Source organism: Melozone crissalis, unplaced genomic scaffold (genome assembly GCF_028551555.1).
Source record: "Melozone crissalis strain CALT ecotype California unplaced genomic scaffold, PUWL_Pcris_2 ptg000107l_1, whole genome shotgun sequence".
Taxonomy (NCBI): Eukaryota; Metazoa; Chordata; class Aves; order Passeriformes; family Passerellidae; genus Melozone; species Melozone crissalis.
This window is the reverse complement of record NW_026535884.1, coordinates 1,210,614-1,228,442: the sequence shown is the minus strand read 5'-3', so window position 1 is coordinate 1,228,442 and position 17,829 is coordinate 1,210,614. Positions and strand designations below refer to the sequence as shown.

At 47.3% G+C, this 17,829-nt stretch overlaps 1 protein-coding gene across 1 annotated transcript in view; it reads right to left on the bottom strand.

The window, feature by feature from the left end:
• Positions 1-1,851: 1,851 nt before the first annotated feature.
• DISP3 (dispatched RND transporter family member 3) overlaps positions 1,852-17,829 on the bottom strand; it is a 41,456-nt gene continuing 25,478 nt past the window's right edge. The window contains exons 7-21 of the mRNA XM_054292147.1: positions 16,718-16,857; positions 15,896-16,041; positions 14,362-14,523; positions 13,619-13,780; positions 12,596-12,718; positions 11,487-11,623; positions 10,789-10,970; positions 10,199-10,329; positions 9,131-9,303; positions 7,888-8,014; positions 6,708-6,853; positions 5,635-5,794; positions 4,529-4,642; positions 3,534-3,700; positions 1,852-2,619 (exon numbers count right to left, since the gene is read on the bottom strand). Of these exons, the coding sequence (XP_054148122.1) occupies positions 2,257-2,619; positions 3,534-3,700; positions 4,529-4,642; positions 5,635-5,794; positions 6,708-6,853; positions 7,888-8,014; positions 9,131-9,303; positions 10,199-10,329; positions 10,789-10,970; positions 11,487-11,623; positions 12,596-12,718; positions 13,619-13,780; positions 14,362-14,523; positions 15,896-16,041; positions 16,718-16,857 (2,433 nt within the window). The 3' untranslated portion in view covers positions 1,852-2,256. The remainder of the gene's footprint in view (positions 2,620-3,533; positions 3,701-4,528; positions 4,643-5,634; positions 5,795-6,707; positions 6,854-7,887; positions 8,015-9,130; positions 9,304-10,198; positions 10,330-10,788; positions 10,971-11,486; positions 11,624-12,595; positions 12,719-13,618; positions 13,781-14,361; positions 14,524-15,895; positions 16,042-16,717; positions 16,858-17,829) is intronic.

Below are 17,829 nucleotides of genomic sequence, written 5' to 3'. Positions count from 1 at the left end.
CAAGGATGGGGCTAAACTGTGCACAGCATCCATCAGAGCAGCACAGCCTGAGGATAGTCAAAAATCCTTTCCAGAACTGTGGCATTCACATTCTCTGAAAAAATCCTTTTACCCAGGATTTTTCTCCTGGGAAGCTGTGAAGCCTCACAGAAAAGGGAAACAATTCTTATCTCATTTGCTTCTCCTGTGTTGTGCTCACATGTGGAATGTGTTTGGAGATTGTTTACCCACAGGTGATTGTTCCATTGGATTCTGCTGTGAGTTGTTTTCACTCTTGGGCCAACTGGGGCCAAACTGTGTCAGGACTCTGGAAAGAGTCACGCGTTTTCATTATTATATTTTTAGCATTCTGTAAGTATCCTTTCTGTATTCTTTAGTATAGTTTAGTTTAGTATTCTTTAATATAATATAGCATCATGAAATAAAAAATTAACCTTCTGAGAACATGGAGTCAGATTCATCATTCCTGCCTTTGTCGGGACATTTCCCAGCAAATACAATAGAGAACCATTTACTGGTGGGCACAGGGTTCATTACGAAGGAACTGGTGCAGATTAGAGGTAGGTGCCAAGAAAACATTTCACACTTTGCAGAAAGGGGTAACTCAGAAGCTCCATGGGACAGCAAGGAGAAACCAGGACACTCACATTCTGCTCTACTCACATTCTCACTACCCTCACTGCCTGTAGCAGGATTACTCTGGAGTCTGCCTGGAAACAATAAGAACTTCTCTCTCCAGCTTGGGGAACCTACTTTAGAAACAAGTATTTGACCCAGTTTCACAGGGATGACAATGTGAAGGCATAAGACTGGCAGGGATCAAAGCAGGGATGCCCTGAGCCAAGGAGAAGCAGCTCAGTCTCTCAGCAGTGCAGGCCCCACAAACTGGCTGGCAATGGGGTTGGACTTCCTGGAAGTTTCATCTTAAAAAGAGAACACAAAGCCACCAGGACATGAAATCTGCAAAGAAATTGAGTGAGGCTGCTTCCTGGCCACAATATTCTGCTGGCACCCTTGTAAATGATGGCTAATGCATCTCCCAGTGGGCCTGACCCTCCCCTCCTGCCAAGGATCAGATGTGCTGTGCATTAATGCACACTTAGCTATTTCAATTTTAAAAATACGAGAGAACCAGTGATGCTTAAAATGCACTTGTTAATGGCAGCAGTTTGTGATTTCATTTTAGTTTAATACCAACCATCTGCTCAGAGCAGACAGCAGCTGCAGCTCTGGTGCCCGTGGGTCTCCACTGAGGAGGATGCCACAGAGGATGCTGTGCACACCACCAGGAATGGGCTCTGCCTTGTCCTCAGCCAAGAGCTGTGACCAAAGAGCTTTGCAGGGACCCCTGGGCTCTCTTTTCTCTCCACCAGGAGAGGCAACATGGGGGAACTGGGCACTGAAACTGCCTTGGTCTCACTACTGGGATGAGGGAGAGGAGGGCAGGCTGCTGAGGGCACCAACTGCTTCCTGATGGCTGCTGGCAGACACATGAGATCCCAAATTCCCCCAGCAGGAAGGGGAATGCTTTATGTCCCAGCACCCTCTCTGAAGCATGAAAGCAGGGCCACTGCAGGTGGTGCCACCCAACAGCTCTGGTTTGGATCCCAAAGTGACGCTCAAAAGTGCAGACTGCTGGTCTGGCATGGGTACAGGGCCTGGCAAAGTATCCAGATAATGCTGTCCCCAGGCCTGTCCAACAGCTCACTGCTGTTCTTGGAGGCTCAAGTAAGGAGGCACAGGCTTGGTGTGGGAGCAGGACATCACCCAAAAGTCATCCTTGCAATGCTGACCCTGGACAAGGGAGGGGAAGGACAGAGGGAAGGGTTTTTGAAAGGATCAGATGACCTTCCCAAATTCTCCCGTTTTAGCCTTGTGGGTCCAGAAAGCCCTGTTTGATAAAAATAAATTAAAAGAAAAGAAAAAAAGAAAGCAGAAAGAAAACTGAGAGAAGGAAACCTCCTCCTCTCCTATTCACGGGCTGAGGTATTCCCTGGGCAGCCCTCACTTTCCATCACCCATCCATCACTACCTAAAATAAATACAAGTTTTGAGCAAAACTCATTAGAAAATAAAGTGCATCTGCAATTGAAAAACTTCATGAAAAAGGGGACTCTTTTTTTTTTTCCTCTTTGTTTTCCTTACAAAAAATACTCTTTAAAAAGAAAAGAAAAAACGAAAAGGAGCGACGCGGCTCTCTCGGCCTGGCGTCTAGAGGGCCGTCCCATTGGGTCACACAGGGCTGTCCCATCGGGTCTAGAGGGCTGTCCCGTTGGGGAGGGGGATCTTAAACCCACTCTTGAGCAGGGCAAGGCAGATGCAGAGAGCCAGCAGGCCAGCCAGGAGCACGGCCAGCAGAGCCTTGAGGCAGGAGGTGCTGCTGCGCGTGAAGGTGCCGGGCGCCATGGTGCTCAGCAGGGCCGTGCTCACGGTCAGCGTGTACAGGATGGACACCGCCGTGTTGAGGGCCACAATCTTCCCAAACTTGGCAAAGGGGGCAATGATGCAGAAGAACAGCGGGACGGTGGCAATCAGGGTGGTGGTGGCGCTGGAGACAATGGCCACCCCAACGTGGCGCACGGCTTCCATTGTCCTCCACTGCCGGCACGCCGTGGGGTCCTGGGGAGGGACAGCAGCGTTAGTGTGACACGCACAGGGGGTTGGTTCATTGGTATTTTAGGGTTTGAGAGGGTGGCTTAGCTGATAGAATGCCAGTCCAGGACAAAGAGGCTGTTTGGGTGCAGCTCAGACATTTAGCAGTGCTATGCAAAGAGCCATTGGGTCAGAGTCACAGAATCACAGAATAATGAGGTTGGAAGGGACCTCTAAGATCATGGCGAGGTGGCTTAGCTGATAGAATCCCACTGCAGGACAAAGAGGCTGCTTGAGTCTGTACTCAGACTGTCTGTACTCAGACATTTAGTGCAGTGCTATGCAAAGAGCATAGGGTTACAATCACAGAATCACAGAATGATGAGGTTGGAAGAGACCTCTTAGATCATCGAGTCCAACCTATGCCCTAACACTTCAATTAGACTATAGCACCAAGTGCCATGTCCAGGCTTTTTTTAAACACTTCCAGAGATGGTGGTTCTACCACCTCCCTGGGAAGAGCATTCCAGTACTTTATTATTCTTTTAGCAAAATATTTTTTCCTAATATCCAACCTGTACCTTCCCTGATGTAGCTGGAGGCTGTGTCCTCTGGTTCTGTCAGAGACCAACCCCACCTGTCCCCAACCTCCCTTCAGGAAGGTGTAGAGAGCAATAAGGTCACCTCTAAGCCTCCTTTTCTCCAGGCTGAACACCCCCAGCCCCCTTAGTGGTTCCTCACAGGATTTGTGTTCCCAGCCCCTCTCCAGCCTCGTTGCCTCCTCTGGATGTGCTCAAGCATCTCAACATCCTTCCTAAACTGAGGGGCCATAGCTGCACACTGCACTCTGACCTTTACCTGCCATGTGTCCTGCATCACAGCTGAGTGCCAGGGAGGCACAGGAAGAATGAATGCAAAGCTGTAGGAGGAACAGAGCTCACCTCAGCCTGCTGGAGAGGCAGGTTCTCCCCTGCCAGCAGGTATCCCTCCACCAGGTGCACGCAGTAATCAACAGAGGAGCCCACGAGGATGGAGAGGGAGATGGCTTCCACAGCTCCCATCTCCCAGCCACACCAGTACATGATGGTCACCACCAGGCACACAACCCCTGTGGGAGAAAGGTGCTGTTAGACAAATGTAAAGGTGTCACAGACATCTTTTATGAACAACCCTTTCCTTAGGATTTTTCTTCCTGAGAAGCTGAGAGGCCTCAAGAACACAATGTAAACAATGGTTATCTGCTGCTGTGGAATGCAACAGGTGCATCTGTGATTGGTCTCATGTGGTTGTTTCTAATTAATGGCCAATCACAGTCAGCTGACTTGGACAGAGAGTCCAAGCCACAAACCTTTGTTATCATTCTTTCTTTTTCTATTCTTAGCCAGCCTTCTGATGAAATCCTTTCTTCTATTCTTTTAGTATAGTTTTAATATAATATATATCATAAAATAATAAATCAGCCTTCTGAAACATGGAGTCAGATCCTCATCTCTTCCCTCATCCTCGGACCTCTGTGAACACAGTCACATAAAGGACTCTGGGGCTGCTGCACAAGCCATCCCTGGAGAAGATGTTTTTCAGTTTTCTTGCAGTGGGAAATTCTGAGATCTTTTCTTCTACTTGCCACACTGGCAGGCTTGTTTGCCTGTGCTATCTTTCTGCTTGGTAAAAACATCTCCTTGTTTGAGGTGGGTTTATCCTTTGCTCTAAGCCATAAAAACCCCTTCTAACTAACACACCCTTTGCCTCCTTGGTTACCCAGTAAGACTGGCTCAGCAATTCTTTTCTTCTATATCAAAGCTTGCTTTCATTTCTATTCCTTCTTCAGATTCTACATTCAAAAATCTTTCTGCCAAGCATAGATATCAGTGAGATTTTCTTGTCAAACTTTCATCCTTCCCAGCAAAGCCTGACACACTGGAATTGGTGTTTTTACCTAGGATGCTGAGCAGCACTGGCAGCAGGAGGAGGATGTGTGTGGTGAACACTGCCACAGCAGCCACACAGATGACCAGCGAGAGGACAAGGCCATAGAGGGCACTCTGCACTCCTGGAAGGAAACAGCCAGCTGATATGAATCCTGGAAGGTGACAGCTGCCATGGCAAAGGCACCATGCTCCTGCTGGCAACAAGGCAGGCAGGGACTCACACTGGGGAAGACAGGAGGGGGAGAATGAAAGTGGAAAGAAGGTGATTTGTCTGAACCCAGGACATCCCTCTGGCTGCCCTGGACGGCTTGAGCCCCTGGCAGGGGGCTCAGAGACCTTGGCATGGAGCCCAAGACCCCTGTGCCTTCCATTTTAACCTATGGAAACAATTACCAACTTTGTGTGAGGAGTTAGAAGCCACAAGAGTTTGAATAGAAGGATAGTGAATTTATCATGGGGTGAAAAAGTAGAATTTTGGGGTTTATAGAATGGGGGTTCAGGAGGCAAGATGGAGGAATCTGGGTGTGTCATCTCCTTCTCCTTCTTGTTCTTGTCCTCCATCTTCTGCTGCGATGGTGGCACTTTTGGATTGGTTTAGAGTAGAGACAGACTGTCTAACATAGGTGATAGGTGTTGGAAAATTATTGTAAATAGAGTACATGTAGTTCTTAATATAAAAAGCTAACAGCACCCCAAGGGTGGTCAGTGTGCCACAAAGCAACCTGCTGGACAGATCTGAGCAGGTCAAAGAATGGAACAGATAAGCAAAAAATAAACAGCCTTGAAAACCAGAACAGAAGAATCCTGGCTCCTTCTTCGGCTGCTGGGCTGGGAAAAGAGACTCTCTGACACATCTTGGGGTCATCCTGACCACAGAAACTCCGAGAGTGATTGGATTCTTGAATCTCACACCAGCAAGGCTGAGTCCCTTCCCTTCCCTATTTCCTTGGGCTTTGCCTAATTTTGACAGTACACATTCAGGCTTTAGGAGTTTGCCCAGCAATAGCAAAGGACTGCAGATATAACCCATGCCCACCCTATGGGATGGAGTGTGCTGTGAGGATGTGTCAGAGAGCATGGGTTCCCCAGGGACAGAAACACGGCAGTCACTTGCCTATAATCTCCATGAAAATCTGCTTCCAGTGCTCACAGGTCTGGAAGCCGTGCCGGAGAGCAGAGCCCTCTGGGAAGAGCTGGAGCTGCTGCTGCAGGAATGTCTCCCACTTCAGGTAGTCAGCATATGTCTGGAAGGATGATTTCCCCTTGTAGGTTGTCTGCAACAAGATAAACACATCACTCATGGCCTGCTCTTTGGGCAGGCTGTGTGGGGACTCTGGAAAGAGTCACAAGTTTTCATTATTGGCTTTTTAGCATTCTGTAAGTATCCCTTCTGTATTCTTTAGTATAGTATAGTATTCTTTAATATAATGCATGGCAAGGGGAAGGGCAGAACAACCAGCTCAAGTGGCAGCCCCAGGCAGTGGCATTTGGGCAAATCTGCCACCAGCTTTTTGCCTGAGCTAATTGTGGGTGAGCAGCCACTTCTACCAACTTGTGAGTGAGTGCAGGCTTCTGTCTGCAACAAATGCTAATAAACACTAAATGATGTCTGCAAATGGAAGTGGCCCTACCAATCCCCTTCCACCATCTTAACCTGAACCTCCACACTTATCTTGCTCCTTACCTTAGGGCTGGTGTACAAATGAATCCAAGGCAGATTAGAATGAGCAGAATAACAGAAAGCTTGTCTAACCAAGATGGTTGATTTCAACTCAACAAATTATAGCTCTCGCCCTATAACTTTCTTTATGTCCTACCTCCACCTAAGCTTCTACTCCGCCTTCACCCCAAGCAGCCTAGGCCTAGCCATCCACTGAACCCACCTAATCTCAGCCCTGCTATGTTTAGAGAGCATAATACTATCCACGTATGCTGCATTTGGGACATTTGGGACTGGCAGTGGCATTTGGGCAAACCTGCCACCAGCTTTTTGCCTGAGCTAATTGTGGTGTGAGCAGCCACTTCTACCAACTTGTCAGTGAGTGCAGGCATCTGTCTGCAACAATGCTAATAAACACTAAATGATGTCTGCAAATGGAAGTGGCCAGTGCAGAAGAAGCAGAGCTAAAGCCCCAGAAGTCACAAGATGAAGCTGTCAGCAGAATGACAATGTTCCCACGTGCTCACCGACTCAAAGGCCATGGAGATCCACTGCACCTTGCCATCCTTCACCCCCACTGCCCCATGAGAGAGCTGTCCTGGCAGCAGGTTGGGCTCAGGGATATTCTTGCACTCCGGGTGCAACATCTGCAGGAAGGAGGAGATGCTGTAACCTGGAGAGAGAGAAAGAGCAAGAGATGGAGGGCAGAATGGGGAAAGGAAGCACATTGGAGCAAAGAGATGAAAAACACCCCAACCAACAACCCAAAATGAGAGCCCCAAGAGAATCACAGGACCCATTTGTCCACAGCTGCTTCCCCTTGCCACTCTGCTTTGCCAAAACCCTTGAGGTCTCAGCAGCACAGCTCCCAGCTGCTGTAGCTTGAAAGGACACTGTCACCAGCATGGGACAGGACAGTGACACTGCTGTTTGTCCCCAGCTGTCAGGAAGCAGCACAAAGAGCAGGTGCTGAGGGGCTGTCTGCCTGGCCTGGCAGGGATTTGCTCCAGGCATGAAGTTGGCTTTTAGCCTGAAGCCAATATACAGTTCCCAGGCTCAGCTCCACGAGCTTGTGACCTCTGAAGTTGGGAGAGATGGTCCCTGGTCACTGGTCAGGTGTGCCAAGCCACAGGGACAGTGAGTAACCTCACTGCAATGAGATCAGGTGTGAGATCATTGCTATTCAGGAGCTACTGAGAGGATATTTACTGAATCAAAAGACTGTATCTCAAGCAATACCCATGACTAGAAAGAACAAATGCAATCCTGTTCTTATCTTTCTGGATTAACTCCCCAATAATATACCCAGTGTCTTTGGCATTAAAGAGACCATCTTTCTTTATTTTTTTCTTTCTGTGCCAAAAAGCACAACCAATGACACGTTCTAGAAGGGTCAGGCTGCCTTGGGAAGAAAAGGAGACTATGACTAGAAAGAACTAGAAAGAACATGACTAGAAAGAACAAACACAATTCTTTTCTTATTTTTCTGGATTAACTCCCAAAGAATAAACCCAGTGCCTTGGCATTAAAGAGACCACCTTTCTTTCCTTCTTTCTGTCCCAAAAAGCACAACCAATGACACGTTCTAGAAGGGTCAGGCTGCCTTGGGAAGAAAAGGAGACAGCAAGAAGCAGTCACCCTTTCTGTCTGCTGCTGAGGACCCCCAAGCAAGCACAGGCAGGGCTGCAGAGGAGTTGTCTAACCTACCCGAGGGCAGGCACTGAGCCCCTCCGGGCTTCACCAGCTCAGAGTTGCTGGCAATGGCTTTGCAGAGGCGGCACAGGTTGCCAATCTCTTTGAAGAGGTCAAAGCTGTCATCGTAGATAACACTGCCCTTTCACAAGGAGACACAATGACAAGAGCACCACACGTGAGACATGCACACAGCAACTGGCACTGCAGCTTCCTGCCTGCCCCTCTGCCTGCATTTCTCACTGCCCCTGCAGAGGGAACAGGAAAAGGCTGATTCTGCACAGCACCCCCAAAACCACAGAGCAGGAAGAACAGCAGAAAGCTGAAGTGCAGCAGCCAAGCTAAGCGTAATTTTTCTAGGGAATGACTGTCATGTGTCAAGGTATGAGATCTCACAGATAAGCTGTCACATTTAGCGGCTTTCCCTAGAGTAACTGATTTTTATTTTTTGTTAATACTTCATAACAAGATATATATTATAGAAAAATATCAGTTCCCACAGTCTTGAATGTGTAGTGCAATTTTATACTGTGCTCAAGATGGGTTTGTTTTGAAAATCCTCAAGAAAGCCAGGTTTAGACTCAAAATTAGAAGGCTATGTATTGCACTCAGAGGGATTTTCTGAAAAGTCTGAAGTATTTTTTCAATAAGGACTTTCTGATCTCCATTATTTTGTCAATTTGCTAAAACAGAACTGTACTGGCTCATCCCAATGCTACAGCCCCTGCCCTTCCATCTGTGCAGACTGCTGGACCACCCTGGGCTGTGGGTATTAACTAAACACCATCCAGAAAGCCTGCCTCTCACTTGCCAGCCCCCAGCATGCCAGACCATGAGTGTGGCATTTACATTCTCTGGAAAAATCTCAGCTTCCCAGGAGAAAAATCCTGGGCGAAGGGAAGCCTCAGAGAAAAGGAAAACAACTCTTATCTCATTTTCCTCTCCTGTGTTGTGCTCACATGTGGAATGTGTTTGGAGATTGTTTACCCACAGGTGATTGTTTCATTGGATTCTGGTGTGAGTTGTTTTCACCCAATGGCAAATCAGTGCCAAGCTGTGTTGGGACTCCGGAAGGAGTCACAAATTTTCATTATTATCTTTTTAGCATTGTGTAAGTATCCTTTCTCTGTTCTTTCATATAATGTGGTATCATAAAATAATAAATCAGCCTTCTGAGAACATGGAGTCAGATTCCTCATTCCTCCCTTCATGTATTTTGGGTGTATTTTGGGGCACACAAACACATCACCACGAGTACCATGTCTCCAAGGACGTGGTTGTCCTGGCGCCTGGTGCGGTTCACGCCTCTGATCCCAAACACCACAAACACCATGGCTCCAGTGTCCACTAGCGGCCTCACTGCTGGCTTCCCACAGCCTGTGTTCATGCAGGGGTTAAATCCAGATGTGGCTGACAGCTTTGCTTTGGGTGCTGCTGTCAAATAGAGAGTAAAGGCTGGTTAGTTGTTATAGTAACTTCTTCGAGCTAGGTCTAATGAGCTCTAGGAGGTCTATAACACACCTAACAGCTCAGCTACCTATGGAGGCACAATAATTAGCAGGATGGCTTCTACTGCAGTGTTGGTTGGAAACAAAAAGGTTTAATAAAAGGCAAAATAGCAAACAGAAAAACTGAGCCAGGTATTGGAATCAAATACCGACATCACGCCGCAACAGCCAGGTGCCAGATCTTCTTGCTTGTGGTAAAACACTTTACAAAAACCAATAGTTTCTTTGTTTACTCCTTTTTCTAGTTATTGCCCAAGCCAGACTTTTTAGCTTCTGCCTAATTAGCTATCCTAAGTTTGAGGTGAAGTTTCCTGAGTCCTATGAGGTGTCTTTTCACTTAATCAAAGAGAGAAACTTTTAGACTTCTTTCCTTTAAGGAGACAAAAGATTTGTCACTCTGTCAACAAAGAGCACATTCCTACAGTTTGTGTCCTGGTTTGATAAGGAAGGGTTGATTATCTGCAGGGTGGTGATGAACTGAGAGTAGATTATCTGAGGGGTGGTATCTTGATTGAGAATCCGAAGTTTTGTCTCACTGTGTTGTGTTGGAAACTGGGAGAAGGAGGAATGTTTTTGGAAGGCTTTCATTCTGAGTTCTGTGTGTTCCTTTTTTTTTTTTTTCATATTGCAAGTTAATAAAGTTTTTTTCCTTTATTCCTAACTGGAGCCTGCTTTGCGCTATTTCTGGTCACATCTCACAGCAGACACTAGGGAGAATATATTGTGCCAGCCTCAAACCATGACAGTTATATTAGAAGGCGAGAAAAGGTCTGATTCTCTGGATCTTGGCATGTTTGAGCAGGGCCTCACCAGCTCACCTTTTTCACTGGGGACATAGAGGATGCCTTTGGTGGGTCCATCTGGGCTGGAGCTGAGCAGACAGCCTGGAGGTGCCACACACACTCGGCCGTGGTAAGGGGGCTTGTGGGACTGGGCAAAATACAGTTTCCTGTGCAGCAAAGAGAGTTTGTTATGGGGGAACAGAGGGAGAGAAAATGAAACATCCAACAAAGCATTACATGGCAACAGATATTTTCAGGGACAGAAGCAATGGGAGAGGTGAACATCTACAGACTTGTATATATATATATATCCATTGTATATTCTGTGCTGCCCATTCAGCCCAAGAGTTCAGGTGGGTAAGGGCAAGAACCAGATCAGGAACATCTTTTTGCCACTCGAAGCTCACTCACAGCCTCTCAAGCCTTTTGTTAATGATCTCAAGCATCATGTTAATGATGCTATGGGCTTGCAAAGTGACTGCAGAGATGGGGCATACATGCAGCAAGGCAAATTCTAGAGCCATGGGTGTCACTGATTGAGGGCAGGAGTAGCATCAGGAATCTCAGATCAGCCTCTCAGCTCTGCTGTTCCTGTTGCCCTGTCCCAAGGGGGTTTGGAAGGTTACCGTGTGCGCTGCTGCTCCTTGGAGGCCACGTAGAAACTGAAATCGAACTTCCAGCCCCTCTTGGTGTCACAGGACAAGGTGGTCATCATCCACTTCCTGGGGCTCATCTGCTTAAGCAGCCCTACTGTGGACACACAAGCTGTCAGCTTCCTGGTGAAGTTACCGAAAGGCACTCTATACACCTAAGCAATGGATTAATGAAAACAGACACTTAACTCCACAGGGTTGCAGCCTCTTGCACATTAGCATCACACTCTCCCTTCCTCCCTGAGCACTGGCACAGCCACATGGAATGAGCAGGGCAGGCACAGTCAGCCCCCAGCCTGCCCCTTCCCAGTGATGGCCAGTGTGTGACAGTCCCCTTAATTCCCAGTGGTATAAATGGTATAAACACCAAGGCTAAATGGTGGCTGCTCTGCCCAGGCTCAGGGACATCTGCCCTAGTGACACCCACAGCTTTGCTCTCATCACTGACATCACCTCTCAACAGCAACAGGTGAAGTCTTGATGCACTCCAAGGCATCATCTTGGATGATGCCAAGCATGATGCCTTCTGTGTTATCTACCCTACTGCAGTGCTCTGGAAATGTCACCCAAAGCTACACAGGACCCCATGGAGAGACAGGAGGAGGCTCTTGTGCTCACCTGCTGAGTGCTGCCCTCTTGCTAGAGGGGTGCAGCATCCTGGAGTGACTTACCTGGAATGAAGGCACCTCCCCATCTCCTGGTGACACCATCTGCCAGGGCGCAGGGACACTGGCGTTGAGTGAGAATCTGTAGATAGCTGGTCTTCCCTTGCTCCTGGACTTGGAGATATACACAGTCCCCTGCAGCTCTGAGGAAAACAGAGGGCATGAGGTTTGCTTTGGTGGTACTTCTCAACCAGCAAATCCTACAGATGCAGCCAAAGGAGGGATCTTATGGTTTGCTGTCAGCTCAGCCTCTGCCTTCTCCCAGCACAGTACATCTTTCAAAGGCTATCACAAATACATCCTGAGCTGCAGTAATTCCTGATGGCTTATTGATTCATGTCATCTTGGGAGCTGGCCCAATAACTCTTTTATCCTCAAAATCCCCTGCAAACTGAATTTACTCTCCTCGTGACCTGCCAGCAAGGTTGTGAACAGGACTGGGATGTAAAGCTTGGAGCTCCTAGCCCTGTTCTCAGATCAGAGAGATAGGACACTAGATGATACTGCCACCTGGGTTACAGGACCATGTCCTAGAGAGCAGTAGGTGTTCAGGGAAAGGGCGATTCTAAAGATGCCCCATACTGTCACAGGCATCTTTTAAGAAAAATCCTTTCCTTAGGATTTTTCCTCCTGAGAAGCTCAGAGGCCTCAGGAACAAAATGTAAACATTGATTATCTGCTGCTGTGGAATGCAACAGGTGCATCTGTGATTGGTCTCATAGAGTTAATTCTAATTAATGGCCAATCACAGTCAGCTGGCTCAGACAAAGTCTGAGCCACAAGCCTTTATCATTCCTTCCTTTTCTATTCTTAGCCAGCCTTCTGATGAAATCCTTTCTTCTATTCTTTTAGTATAGTTTTAATAGATTATATATAATAAAATAATAAATCAAGCCTTCTGAAACATGGAGTCAGATCCTTCTCTTCCCTCATCCTCAAACCCCTGTGAACACAGTCACACCATCCATCCAGCACCAACCTAGGGCTCCCTGGGGCAGGCTCTGAAGAGAATTATTCCCCATCAGCTATTCAGAGAGAAAGTGGTTTAGTTTGTACCCCAGTGGATCCTTGGGCCCTGGATGCAAAAGTGCCCAGAGTCATCAAGCTCCACTCACCTTGCTGCCCTGCATCACTCATGCTGCCTTTGCTTCCCCAAGGTGAACCCGAGCCCCTCTTCTTTTTTTCCAAGGAAGTTCGGATGTTGTTCTGCAAACTGTGGGGCTTTTCCTGAAACAAACCTGTCCCACAAGGTTAGTCAGGGAGGAAGGAGTGAATGGCATGAGAAAAGAGGTACCAGGGCTGTGCACATCACAGACTCAGCCACTGAATACCAAACCCTGAGCAGGCAACGCAGTGCCACGGTCTCTGGGCTGGGCACTGACATGATGTCGCAGACATCTTTTCATGAAAATCCTTTCATTAGGATTTTCCCTGCTGAGAAGCTGAGAAGCTTCAGCAACAAAATGTAAACAATGATTATCTGCTGCTGTGGAATGCAACAGGTGCATCTGTGACTGGCCCATCTTGGATGTTTACAATTAATGGCCAACCACGGCCCAGTTAGCTTGGACTCTCTGTCCGAGACACAAATCTTTATTATTAATTCCTTTCCATTCTTAGCTTAGCTAGCCTTCTGAGATGAAACTTTTCCTTCTATTCTTTTTAGTATAGTTTTAATGTAATCTATATCATAAAATAATAAATCAAGCCTTCTAAACATAGAGTCAACATTCTCGTCTCTTCCCTCACTCGAAAACCCCTGTGAACACCATCACAACATGAGACCAGCACTTATGAGTAAAAATCAGTCAATTTTCATGGTCTGTGAAGGGGTTGCTCCAGAAGAAATATTCAGGTAGTTCATGGCTAAAGCAGGAAATACTTTATATTTATATCTAAATAGTAATCTAATATTTAAATCTATGTAATATCTAAATACGAATCTAAATCTATCTAAATACTCCACTCCTACAGGCAACTCAACCATCCTATTCCCAACGTGAGCCTCCTTTCCACAGGGTCCATCCAATAAGGTTTTTGAACATTCTAGGTGTCTGCCTCACATTTCAGCTCTTCCAGCCCAGGGCTTAGGCCAGGCTGGACTGCACCCACTGTGGTTTGGGAAGCAGTGCTCTTACCTGAGCAGGTGATGCAGGAGATCCCCTCAGCACTCAGGTTGTATTTCAGATCCAGCAGCACCTGGATGTTGGTGTCTGGCCGGAACAGGACTGGAGCACGGCTGGCTGGGTGGAGGCGGCTGGCAAAGAATATGGACAGCAGCAAAACCAGGAGAAAGAGCCCTGCAGGGGGAAATCTGGGTAAGCATGGGACCCTACGTGCACTTCAGACATGCTCAGAGAGCAGCAATGTGGTAGAGACAACAAAAGATGGTATTTTCAGCTGGGAAAAGAACAGCCACTAAAGCACACAGGGCTTTCTTGTAATAAGCCCGATGCCTGGAAAAAATTCCATCAGGAATTGCCACTTGGGATCTGAGTGAGAAGAAAGGGGTGACACCAGCACTTATGAGTAAAAATAGTCAGTTTTCATGGTCTGTGAAGGGATTGCTCCTGAAGAAACACTCAGGTAGTTCATGGCTAAAACAGGAAATACTTTTCTAAATACTCCACTCCTACAGGCAACTCAACCATCCAATTCCCAACGTGTGCCTCCTTTCCATCCAATGTCCAATGAGATATTTGAACATTGTAGGTGAGCCCCCTTATGGACTGACTGTTCAGGGAGCACTGTCCCACTGTGTTAGAAGACATTTACCATGCCCCTTTTCCCAGCTCTTGTGACTAATAATCAAGGCTTGGAGACTGATTGAAATGTCAAACCCTCTAAAATCCATGCAGATTCAACTCCCCTCCTTGCTTACCCACAATCACCCATCTGCTCTTCACTGCAGACCACAGCACCCAGTGCTCCAGCAGCTCCTGCAGGTGAGTTATCAAGTGACCCTGGCTGCTCTTCTCTGCAGAGAGCTGCAGATTTTCTGACATCACAGACACCAAGGGGACATCCCCCATTTCCAGGGAGACTAGAACAGAGAGAAATCAAAAGCAGTCTCAGTGGCATGAGTGTCTCCCAGAGCTCTCTGCTCTCCTTCATCAAATCTTGTGCAAGGTGCTGTACAATTCAGTCAAGCTAAAAAGATGGAGTAAGACCCCAGCAGAGGTCTTAAGATCCAAGGTCCAAGATGTTTTAAGAAGCATCTTTGTCAAGTCACTGCCATGCAACAGCTACACATGTAAATCCATATCTCAGTCCAAATCTATGCTGCAGGATATTCCCTGCTCTTCCAAACCTCACAAACACTGTCCATAAGGTCCCAGAGACACTGCAAGCTTCTTGGGCCAAGCAAAATTTGTCCCTGCCCCACTAAATATTCTTACTGCTAATTACACACAGCTGACCTGTTCCTGACTGCAGCCTGGCTCCTCCCTGATTCTCTTCTCTCCAGATCAGGGATGCCAAGGGAAATGCCCCCTTCTCTATGTGTGAGAAGAGGGCACTTGCTGTGTGTTGGGGAAGATGAAACAGGAAAGCCTTATAAATAGGATTGCCTGGCAAAAAATTTTGAGAATATGGAAACTATAAGCGAGACTGAAATGAAAGCAAGCTTTGAGATCCTTTAGTTACTGAACCATGGGAAAACAATGGTGTGGCTGGCTGAATTGGATTAAACAACACCCTCTGCTTGCAGACAGGCCCAGGGGTCAGAGCAGACCCTACAGCTTGGCAGAAGGGGCTCAAAGAGGAGTTTTTAGAGTTTAAAATGTAACACAGTGTGGTAACGTAGTGATTCTTATAGGCTGTATGGAAGAGATTCCAGGGAGTTTTAAAAGCCAAGTACAAGAGAGCACGACCCTGTAAGCACCTTTTTCTTGGGCTGGAAGGATTATCTCCTGCTAACAACAGATAGGGAATTTCTGTGGTTTTTTTTTTCTAGATTGCTTATGTGATCTCAGGCAAGTCACTGCCCTCTTCATACCATGATGAAAGAGCTGCTCTGGGGGGCTGATTCTTTCTCCTGCTTTCCAAATACAGTGCTCCAAATGGCAGGGAAGAGGGGAAAACTTTACTCCATGGTGAGCTGTCCTGGTGTTATGGATTAAATGTTTAGTGGCTATTTCCATGTCACAATCAGTGATTCCAGACAAAGCAGACCACAGCGGACCCAAGAGAATTAGCAAATTAGTTAAGAAAGCATGCATTGACACCCAATAAAGATCTCAAAGCAAACTTATAAAGAATATTGAGTCCTGACTCCTACACCTTCCCATGATGACACCATCTCCAGCTCACAATTCAGAAACCTGAAGCAAGAACCAGTGTCAGGGGTAGGGGAACTGCAGGATGAAGAGGGCAGTGTGATCCCCCCAAAGGCACAAACAGCAGAGAACACTCACCAGGCTCCTCCTCCACGCTGAGCAGTGGGATGTCATCATCCAGGTAGGGAAGGGTCTCTCTGCCTGCTCTGGAGTGGGCTGCTGGGGCAATGAAGAGATCCTCAGCCAGGTGCAAGGCACTCTTTCTGGTGCACTTCTGACTGCAGCTGGATTGAAGCAGGAAAGGAGACAAAGGCAAGAGTTTAAAGCCACATACCCTGTGAGGAGTTACCAGTGGGCTCCTTCAGTGGCAAGGAGCACAGGAACAACCTGCTTCAATTGTTTGGAAAGACAAGAGGAGCTGCATGGAGCAAATTCCACGTGCTGAGAGGGCAGGGGCTGGGCTGCATACACAGAGCAGGGCTGAGCTGTGGACATTGGGTGCTGAGAGATGACAGTTTCAGCAGTTCATCTCCCTGCTAATGAATAAAATCATTCCAGGTCACCTGCAGTGCTGAAGAGCAGGGGAAAAGGAAATGTGCTGAGTTTCCAACACAAATTTCCACATCCTGCTCACAGGCAGGAGCAGCGGGGACCTGTCTGCCTTGCATCTCCACCTCTTGAAGGTTTAGCTGTCATTAAGTGCTCAGAGGAAACAAATGGTCCAATACTCACTCCATGGCATTCAACCAAGAGAACTGACTGAGACAGAACGAGACTGGGACTTGACCCTTCCATTTTGCTCGGATCTGGAATGGCAGAACTTAAATTTCCCTTCAGTCAGAGCCAAAGCCAAGCTGCCTGAGGGGAATGAGGATAAACTGAGATGGCAGGGAAGGAATTTGCAAACCTCCTTTTGCCTGCAAATTCCACAACTTCCCACCCACAGGCTCCAGGGCTCACCTGGCTTGGCAGGAGCTCTCCAATGGGGACACATAGAGGGTCCATATTCCAAGAGCAGCTGGCATGGTGAAGAGCACAGCTACCCAGCAGCAGGACACAATCAGGGACATGAAGAGTCCAAAGTCATGCACAGCTGGGATCTACATGAAGAGAGAGAACATGGGATTGGGATTTGTAAAGGCTACAGCTTGTCTATCTATAGCTACACAAATAATTTGGCCGTGACAGACACTTACTTGACCAGCTTAGCTTGTTAGGGAATTGAAGTACACAAGCCCCTGGACACAATACTGATAGGCTAAATTTAAATTTAAACAAGGGGACCCCATCCAATCCCTTTGAATCAGGAATGCACCTACTTCATTGGCCAGTTAGCTGGGTAGAGTAAAGACCTTTGTCCAATTCTCTCTGTAAGCACAGGAAATTCAAAGCCCCTATAAAAGAGGGTTCACTTCAACAAAGGTTGGCTGTTGCCACATGAATTTTGCAATGTGTCATCACAACATCACATTCCTGTCTCCACCATCAGTGACAGGGATCAACTGGGGAAGGACTGCTGAAGAGACAGCAGGCAAGGAAGAGATGTCTAGAGGAACCTGAGAATAACACATGCTGACCTCAGCCATGAAAATCAGCAAACCTGCTAGGTAAAGCACTGAAACAGAGCCTGTTTGATCCGTGGCACATGGGGTTGTTGGCTGGAGACAGAGACAACACAAACTCTCAGAGATCCATGTGACAACAGCAATGGTTTATTATGTAAGCCTCTTTATACAGGGGGTTTAAAACCCCCAGGGTTAGACAACTGACGGGTCTGGGTCTGAACACCACCCCAGCTCCTTGACCAGTGGTATGTCTGCATTCCAGAAGGAACATGACTGGATGAGATCTCTGTCGCCACCTTTCTCTTCACAGAGAAAAGCAAGGCACAATTCTTCCCAAGAATATTTCTGGGTTTCACATTCTCTGAACCTCAGATAAATGAAAAACAATTCTTATCATTTGCTGTGCCTGTGTTTGTGCAAAAGTAGGATGCAATATGGCGATTGTTTACCCAAAGTGATGGGGTTTTGTTTCCTTGGCTTATCAGGGCCAGGTGCGTGTGTGTGTCA